This window comes from Microtus ochrogaster, linkage group LG5 (genome assembly GCF_000317375.1).
Source record: "Microtus ochrogaster isolate Prairie Vole_2 linkage group LG5, MicOch1.0, whole genome shotgun sequence".
Taxonomy (NCBI): domain Eukaryota; kingdom Metazoa; phylum Chordata; class Mammalia; order Rodentia; family Cricetidae; genus Microtus; species Microtus ochrogaster.
In genome coordinates, this window is record NC_022031.1 from 41,780,042 (window position 1) to 41,789,852 (window position 9,811).

General features: G+C 49.2%; 1 protein-coding gene across 1 annotated transcript in view; it reads right to left on the reverse strand.

Moving 5' to 3' along the window:
• Nucleotides 1-9,811, reverse strand: part of Gabbr2 (gamma-aminobutyric acid type B receptor subunit 2) — a 344,134-nt gene that overhangs the window by 75,632 nt on the left and 258,691 nt on the right. Inside the window, exons 8-9 of the mRNA XM_013351873.2 lie at nt 9,200-9,260; nt 857-937 (exon numbers count right to left, since the gene is read on the reverse strand). Coding sequence (XP_013207327.2) covers nt 857-937; nt 9,200-9,260 — 142 coding nt within the window. The remainder of the gene's footprint in view (nt 1-856; nt 938-9,199; nt 9,261-9,811) is intronic.

Here is a 9,811-nt window from a genome sequence, read left to right on the forward strand (position 1 = left end):
GTCCCACAGACTTCCAGTTTCCTCTTCTGCTATCCAGAGACTAGGCCGTTCGTCCAGTCTACCTATCCGTGTATCCCTCCGTGCATCTATGCTTTTGTCCAATTATTCAGTCACTAACTACTCATCCATATCTGTATGCATATATGCATGCATGCAGCTGTCCATACATCCATGCAGGCCTACTAGTTCATCCATGTATCCATCTATGCATCTAGTTATTTATGTATTTATGCATCCATCCATTTATATCTATCTATCTACTCTCTTATCTATATACCCACCCAACTCATTTCCAGGCTTTTATCTGTCCTATCTACTTATATAGAATCAGTCACCATTCACCAGCCTATTCTTTTATCCATCCATCCATCCATCCATCCATCCATCCACCCACCCACTCACCCACTTATCCACCGACCCACACATTCATCCATATCCACCCACTCATCCACTTACGCACCTACTCATCCATACATCTGTGTATCCATTTACTCAGACGTCTACTTGATGTTTTAGTTTTTTTCATTAACTACCAAGTTTCCAACATGGCAGATCCTGGCTGACAGCAGGAATTGAGAGAGAAATAGAACTCAGAGAGGGACTCATGGTCTCTTCCAATATAAAGCAATGGTGGCCATAGAAAAGGCAGAAACAGAAGACAAAGGACCAGAAACAATGGGAAGGGAGCGCGATTAGCTCCCAAACTCCACAGGTTCGCCCCAGGATCTGGACCCCCACAGCGTGGGTTGGGATCTGTGCTCAGTGAGTGAGTAGTTGTGTTGAGGAGGCTCTTGACCTCACAAAGCCGAAGATGCTGAGCGCTTGGTGCGCCCTCTGGGAAGTCCGCGAGCCTTACCCTGGAACCTGATGGTGTCGTTGATGATCTCCAGCGTGTCAGCCACTGCGTTGTACTCGCCCACCTTCACCTCCTTTTTATCTGTGGAGAACGAGAGACAGAGGCCAGTCAGCTGGGGTCCCAGGCTCGTGTATGGGGGCTCTCATGGACCCTGGCTGTCCACAGTTTCCCCTTCTCACACCGACTCCAGTTAGGATCACAGAGCTTGTCACTGTCCTGGGCTGGCACCTCAGCAGGTGTTCCCCCGCCCTCTGTGCTGCATCCCTCAAGATGGGAAGCCCATTTCTAACCCACAATCTCCTGAAGACCCTGATAAGTGAGGACCCCAAAGCCCTGTAGGCATTCCACCAGCTGTAGGTAGTGGGGACCACCTCTTCCTCCATTCTGGACAGGACCAGCCTGCGAGTGCATCCTGAGGCAGAACTGGGATGGTTCAATAGCCAGGCTGCTCTGTCAAGACATTGAGCGGTACCCCAATACTCTTGTTTTCCTGCATGCCTGTTCAGTGTATTCTCCTGTCTCACTGGTCATTTCTGGATGTCTTCATCTTTATTATTTCTTGGCTTTAGTTCACTGTCTTGGCCATCATCAAGGATAAAGATGGCAATGACTGGCTTAGGAAGGTATCAGGAAAAAAGATTTTCTTTTCCCAAGTAACATAGGACACTGGGTGACAAATGGTGGTTCCTGTGTGACAGTGTTGAGGTGGTGGGACCTTTAAGAAGTGGCCTGGTGGGAGGTATTTGGGTCACTGGAGGTGTCCCTTTCTAGTGACATGGATGCCATCCTAAGTGGATTGTGGTTTCTTCTGTGAGAGTGATCTGATGGGAGGGCGGGTACCTGCTGAACTGTCTGCCAAGCAAGTTTCTTTTCTTTAGAAAATACTCAGCCTCAGGTATTTTGTTACAGTAACAGATAATGACCAACAGTGGGTAGACGTAGGCTCCTTTCTGTTTATTTGTGTGATACCTTCAGTGTGTGGTGAAGGGGCTCTTAGTGCTACTTTGCTGGCAACAAAACTAAGTCTTGAGAGTTAGCCATGGCTTTGTCTAAGTCCCCAGCAGCACTAGGAACGGAGCTCAATTCCAACCCTGGGTTTTTCTCATGGCTCCTGCTCTTCCTGACTATGGTGCCGTGATGGGATTCCTGAGTGATGGCTCTGTGCCTGGCTATGGAGTGGCTGGCTCCACGACTCACCCCTAGAGGAGCTCATCTACTGCTCTAAAGCCACCAAGGTGCAGGTGGGTCCCCGAAGCTGCAGACTCCAGCCAGCCAAGTGTCCAGAGTTTATAAAGGGAACCCAAGGAGACCCCAGGGAGATAGAGCCTGGACTGAGTTTGCAGAAGTACAGAAGCCCTGCTCATCCCTTGTAAGCATTCAGGAAGCAGACTGGAGGATTTCCTAGGCCACATTTCTGCCTGCTTCCTAGACTTCAGGGAAAGAGAATGGTAAAAGTCACAGGGGAGGGGATCCACACCGTGCAGGTGGCTGCTGCTTGCTTGGGTCACCTAGGTCTTAAATGTCATATTAACACACTCTGTAGGGGGCTCCAGGATCCCCACTGTCACCTTTGGAAGTTCTGAGTCCCACAGGCTCCCCTGTCAGCTCCCATCACCAGGAGGAGGAGGCCCTGATTTATTTATTCAGCAGGGGGAGGCAGCGCATAAAATATACAGACCCATTGGAACAAACCCTCAGGACTGGGGAAGTGGTACTGCAGGGACTCCATGGACCCACAGTCACACAGTCTGCTACAGACTCATACAAGCTGCCGAATGCACTGCCCCATGGAAATGAAATAATCAACTTCCCACGAAGATCATAATCACCATAGTTTCTCCCAGGAGGTAATACTGGGAGGCTCCAGGACCTAGCAAGTTTCTGCATTGTGTGATTGGAACCAAGACCTAACTCCCCTGTCCAGAGAGAAGAGATGGGCCTCAGACAGGCAAAGGAAAGGCTTGAAGTCACATGGGCCAGTGCCCAAGGAGCACCTGATATGGTTGCCTTGCTTCTGTTTCAGGGTACCTCTCCTGCCCATGCTGAGCCGGGCTGCCCAATATCCTGCCTCTATTTGTTGAGTACTTATTTGCATGCTGAGCCCAGCTCAGGGGCTCAAACTATCAATAATTTTCCACAAGCAGTTCAAAGACAAAGTGACCCCATCCTTTACTTGGGTGGCGTGGGACATCTTTGATGTCACAGATGTTTACACTAAGTCCCTGAGTTTGTTAGGCACCTGCAATGGGCCAGGCTTCAAGCTGGGGGCTGGAGACACAAAGATGTAAAACATACAGACTGCATGTATGTACCTGCCACCTCAGCACTAGGGAGGCTGCGGCAGGAGAACAGCAAGGTCAAGGCCAGCCTGGGCTACATAATGAGAGCCTGTCTCAGAACATTTACCAAGCGCCTCACTGCTGGCTCAACTACCAGGAAATGGTAGTTATTTAACCCATGAAGAGAGCGAGTGAGCCTTGCTGAACTCAGACACTCCATGCGTTCTCTTACTGTCTCTCTTTCACGCTTTCCTTATCCCCAACCAAGTTTATTTCGTTTTTAACATGGTCTCACTAAGTTGCACGGGCTGGCTTTGAACTTCTAAGTTGCTGAGGCTGGCCTTGAATTTGTGGTCCTACTGCTTCAGCCTGCCTGGCCGTTGGGATCAGAGCGTGTACAAGACGCTTGCCCCTTTCTGTTTTTCTATCCGCTGGCTATGTGTCAGCCTGACATGAAGCCAACACTTGTAGCAGAAGTCTTTTATTTATTATCATTAGTGTGTAGGTGTGTAAGGGTCAGGGTCAATTGTTGTGGGTTGGTTCTTTCCTTTCACAGTGGGTTTTGGGTGGCAAATTCAGGCTGTCAGTCTGCAACGGCAAGTGATTTTACCCACTGAGCCATATTGAAGGCCCAGTACTTCCAGGTCTTCAGCCTGGGCCTCTGTCCTAAAAGCACGTGGCAATTGTACAGATCCACATTGGGTCTTACAAACCAGAGCTCACAGACAAGGCTGTCTGTGTACAGCCTGGAAGGAGGGGTATCCCAGCAGGGGTAGGGGCCATTACAGTGGCTGTCACTGGCTGGTCTCTGTCCCCATGCTTGGCTGTGTTTGCTATCAGCTCTTTCTCCAGCAGTGTTGAGTGTCTCTGGTGGCTCTGAGCCTTAGTGGGGACTTAGAGGTCTGGGGTTCTGAAACTTTCAGATTTCTGGGTACCAGCCTGTTCATCATAGAACCCCAGACGTTAAGAAGTGGATCCTGTGGGTGTGTGGGGGTCGTGTTTTCTAAAAGCTTCCAAATCTGACCTTACCACACAGATGAAGAGCCACTGGGCCGCACTCTGGACTTTCAGTATGGACAATCTCTGGTTCTTTTTTGTTTTTTGAGACAGGGTTTCTCTGTGGTTTTGGAGCCTGTCCTGGAACTAGCTCTTGTAGACCAGGCTGGCCTCGAACTCACAGAGATCCACCTGCCTCTGCCTCCCAAGTGCTGGGATTAAAGGCGTGTGCCACCACCGCCCGGCTTCAATTTTCTGGCTCTTAGAGGCTAAAAATATTATGAACCAGAACAATCCTAGCTTTTCTCACACTCTCTTTAGAAGGTGCGTTATCACTCTTATCTTTTGTTCTAACCCTTACGTTTGGGAACATAGAGAAAACAGAGCCCATTGGCAACAATTTGGATGCTGAAAATGTCCAGTTTGAAAATAATTTCTGGCTGTGAGCCAAAGAGTGTCCAGGAGTCAGTTGGACCAAGGCTGTAACAGGAAGTGACATGGCCTCTTCCCTGGGTTGCATCCTCCAGACAGGAGAATAAGCTGGCTCTATACTCCATTTGACATGGTGTCTATTCCGTCCCCCTGTGCTCCCTGTGACATGGTCCCTATCCCGTCCCCTTATGTTCCCTGTGACATGGTCTCTATCCTGTCCCCCTGTGCTCCAAGTGACATGGTCTTTATCTCATCCCCCAAATGCCTGTTCTTACTTGATTCTAGTTTGAAGGAGGCAAACATATGTGTCGAAGTTAAATTATTGGCCTGCTAGAGTGGTGAGTCCCTGTAATTTAGAATTTAGGAGCTAGAGCCAGAAGGATCACAAGTTTGATGTGGGCTACAGGCCAGGCTGCAAAATCAGGTCCCGAAAGCCTGAACTGTGGAGATCGTGTCAGAAACAAAACAACGCAAAAAGTGTTGTAAGAAGACCCAACTATCAAAAATTCAAAAAAATGTAAAGCAGAGGACCTTATCATGGAGGTCGTGGGGGGTGTGCACACCCAAACTTAAAAGTTCTGCTCCATAAGGACTTGAAATTTACAGAGAAGTTGCAGACTGGGTGACACTTTTGAAGTCGAAAGCTAATGAGGGTCAGAGGGTCAGAACTATCAGTTAGCAAATGGCTCAGAGGCTTAACATGTTAGGAAGCTGACCCTGAAAGCCACTGAAAAACTTAGTTAGGGAGAGGGGAGAAAAAAAGAGTAAGAAGGAGGAAGAGAAGAGGGGGGATGGAATGGGGGGACACCACAGGCAGGAAGGAGGGGCATAGGTAGCCCTGTGCTAGTGGCATGAAACAATAGTCACAGAAGTCTGACAGACGTATACACATTTAAGGTGCACACTGTCTCCGACCCAAAGGCCCGCAGAAGTCCCAGTTGAATCCATAAGGGGACATGTATAAAGCCTTACTATTCATGAGGATACAACGTTTGAGATAAGCTGGTGCTTGTAATTGGGGGGGGGAGGGGCGCAGGATAGACATATCCATAGAGACAGTGAAGCGCTCCTACCAAGGAATCAGAGGTATATTTAAAAACAGTGTGGTGAGTGTAAAACAAAAGCAACCACAAGAACAGGGAAAGCCAAAAAGCCATGTAAGCCCGTGGCATTGAGGCAAACTCAAGATATTCACACAGAAAATGACAGTTCATGTTGGGGGAGGACACACAAAGGCAATATTCTCACTAAGCAATGAAGGTGTGCATCATCCACTAGGGAAGCGGGGTACGGTATAAGTGAGGGGAACAGGGGTATGAACAAGACAGAGGGTCTTTCATGTGCCCGTGAGGTGCATGAGGCAAGGACACACTTGTGCTCATTGTTGAGAATGGCCAGGCGAGAAGCTACTGGCAGCTGTGATGATGGTCCCCCACGCCAGTCACCTAGCCAGACATACGACTGCAGCAGGTCACTGAATACTCAGTAACTTTCACAGCAAGGGACACGACTGTCTCTTAGTTCACTATTTTTAGATAAACTCTGAAGTGAAATTTCAGAGCCATTAGGTTACACCGCCTGGAAAACAATGATGTTTTTCATATGAGGGGGATGAGCTCCCCGTCCCTGGAGGTATTCAAGCAGAGACATGGAGAGTCAGGGCTCCTTGGAACACACAGAATCTGCAATTCTATGAAGCACAATGCATTCTATCTTTTGGGCCCCCTTCCTTGAGGGGGTTCCTCGTGGACAGTGAAGGTTGGGAAGTCTCTAGGCTGGAACAACACTCTGGTCCCAGTAGGTCCACCTTCACTAGTGTCCTGTCCCTGCTGACCCACGACCCTGCTAGAGTGTGCTCAAGTTCAGGGGACTCCATCTCCAGTCTTACAGAAGCCAGTGTTTGAATCTACGGAGCCTTTCAGGCTGTGGGTGGTGAAGGGTATGGCAGTGTGTGACATGAGACAGGAAAGGACATTAAAAACCAGCCCCAGGAATCTCCAATCAGGGCCAAACTGTCCTGAGAGTTCTCTAGTAGGTTCTGGGACGCGACTTCCCATCTTTATGGGCGCTGACATTTGGCCAGAGAGATTATGAAGTCCCTGGACTGGGGGCAGGAACTGTGTCTTATCCAGCTTGGTGTTCCCCTGGAGGGCACAGCAAAGCACCAGGCAGACGCTGGGGACGGGAGATGCTGTGTCCGCATCTGTGCACCCAGAAGACCAGGCGGTAATTAAGGGTGTGCTTGAGAAGGAGGGGCTTCCACTGCTTGGGGTACGTTATGAATGACAATTATAGCATTAAGAGCCTGGAAGAGCCCATCCCTTTAGATGAGGTGTGCAGACACCAGCCCCAGAGGCCGTCCTTTATATCTCAAGGAAGCCACCATCCGTCAGTCTCACAAACGGGCCTTAATGAAGGCAGGCTGCTGGGAGCAGATGCCGGGCCTTCTATGGGAACACCAAACAAGGCCTAATCACACCCTGCTTGGCTTCCTCCCGGCTACACATTCCCAGCGCTGCTTAGAAGAGGCAGTTCCTGGGAATCTTTTTTCTCTTAAAGGAGAGGAAAAAGCTACTTTTCCAATATTCATTTCCATCCACACAGAGCTCAGGAGAAGGCAGAGTGGGTGGAGGATGAGCAGGAAATGGGTAGGGCTGGAAATGGGCACAGCCAGGGTGGGCGTGGCTCTGCAGGATGGCCTCACCTGCCACCTAGGGTGCAGAGCTTACTGCCCAGCAGGGAAGGGCACATACACATGAGCTATGTGGAGGAGGGACTAGAATATGGTGACGCGGGGGGGGGGGGGCATGGCCAGTGGGGCAGGCAAGGGAGAGGACAGGGACATGAACGGGCAGTTGTAGGTTTCTACCTGGGCAGCTGAGGCTGGAGCTGTTATTACCTTTGGGGAGGAAAGTCAACATTCTTTGGAGGTATTCTATCCAAAGTGAAGGCTTCTGGGTATTTGTACCTAGTCGCTATCGTGGCTCTGGGTTAATCCCAGAAACGGAAGCACTGACTTCCCAGACAACAGGACCTACTCCTGGTTCCGCAGGAGGAGGAGCCACTGGTCCTAGGGGGATGCTCTTTGACTTGTTCTTGGCAGGACCACAAACCCGGTCCTTACCGTTTGCTGTGCTGTCTGCCCTATGAGTTCAGGTATGCTCAACCCACAGCTGCTGAAGTTGATGCCAAGCTTAACATACGAGAAAGAAGAAGGCGATAGAATCAGCATGCGCTGCTGCGATCAGGGAACCCATATTCTACAAAGCACCTGGCACGAGGGATATAATTTGAGAACCAGAAACGTGACAAAAGGGTTTAGCTGCCATCACTCAAAAAACAAGCATATTTGCTAGGCTGCTTACTTTGTTCAGCCAATGAAGAAGACTTAACAAATGGGAAAATAATTACATTTGCCTAAGATGACACCTTTTGTGCATGCTAGAGAGCTGACATGCGTTTCAATTACCTGCCCTGGGAAGATGAATGAGCAAACTACGCAGTCACATTAGGGAGGAGGCAGCCTGAGAAACACCTCTCCAGACTGATCTGGAGATCTGGTGGGATTCGTCGGAAGGAATCTGAAGAGCTTACTTTAATTCTGGCTTTCCCTGGAATGACTATGGGATCTGCTCCCCTTCTCGCCAAGACACCAAGAAGAAGCGCTCTTACAAACGGTCGGGGCGGGCTAACCACAATCAGAATGACAGAGGCAACTGTCTCAAGGAGTGTCCAGCCCCGCTCCCCTGTGTGCCCCAGGACTCTGACGAGCTGCCAGCCTCTCTGAACTGTGTTCTCGCCACACAGGAACACAGCTGGGGTGGTTTCTGAGCCCCACCTTGACTCCGGTAGCAGCAGCCAAATCCACCAAATGGATTGGTTCCTGCGGAACACCAAGTGGTAAACAAAAAGTGTGTGCATGGGGGCGGGGGGGGGGCAGGCAGAGGGAGCGGAGGGTGTAATAAAGCAGAGGCTAAGGATACACACCGGACTTGTGTGATTGTTGGACCTTGTGAGGGTTCTCCATTAAACTGTCAGCTCGGAATGGTTGGAGGACTGATAGATGGGGCGTGGAAAGACATTAAGAACCGTGGAACCTTCCTGTAGGTACAGCGGCTATGTCCTCCAGAAGAAATGCATGCGGAAGGATTTATATATTGAAATGAGCTAATGTCTAGGAGTGGCTTTGCAATGGCTAGCAAAAAGTGGGCAGATGGGGGTGAGCAAAGACAACGTAAGACTGGCAAAGGGCAGGCAGTGGCTTTGGCTGGGGTATGGAAATGCGGGGATCTTTACATTGGCCTGTCTGTCTTGGGGTCTGTTGAATACTCCTGTGATCAAATCCTGAAGTCATGCAGCCTTCTCGGCATAGTGCTATCGACTTACCCACGCTCCCCTTTCTGAAAGTCTAGGAGTTACGGGGGGTAGGGTAGGCTTGGGGAGCTAGGCATTTGAGAAACAATTTTTCACACAGCTGTAACTCATGCTCTCATGGGGAAGCGCTTCCTATCGACTCTTGTTTTATCTGGAATCTCATATCAGATTTCCATCTCTTCTGATGCCTTTTATTGCAGAAACACAACATCCCTGAATATAAATGCTGTCAGCTGGAAAGAATAAGCATCAGAAAGCCTACCTTGAAATTGAGTAAATTTAATGGTTCCCATTCTCTCTCCGTTCCGGAACACAACTTGACCCTAAAAACAAAACAAAACAAACAAACGGGAACAAAAGAGAAATGTCACATTAGCTCACCGAAATCTTGAATGGCGTGATGTGGCTATTAATACTGGGGAGAAATCGGCTCCCATTGGAGGCAGACACCAAAGTCAAACTCATCGTCTACACGTTAGTTGTGACTTTATCTGCTTAATATGCGAGGATTACAAAATCAATAATGGAACTGTCATCGATGAACAAAAGCCGAGATAGCATTGTCATTAGCACAGTGATACAGCGATTACGGAATGTCCACATGGCTGTGTTGTCATGGAACAAGGTCTTCTAGTGGATTGAAGGCAGAGGCGGGGCTTCTGATGGTGGGTCCTGTGCTTACTCAGAAAGATATAGGGCTTCCCTGAGGCTATCTGGCTGGAGGACCATCAGAGTGCTGGAGGGTGGAGCGGGTCTTCTTTTAAAAAATTCCATCTATCTATTTATTTGTCTGTCTGTCTGTCTGTCTGTCTGTCTGTCTATCTATCTATCTATGTATCTATCTATGTATCTATCTATGTATCTATCTATGTAT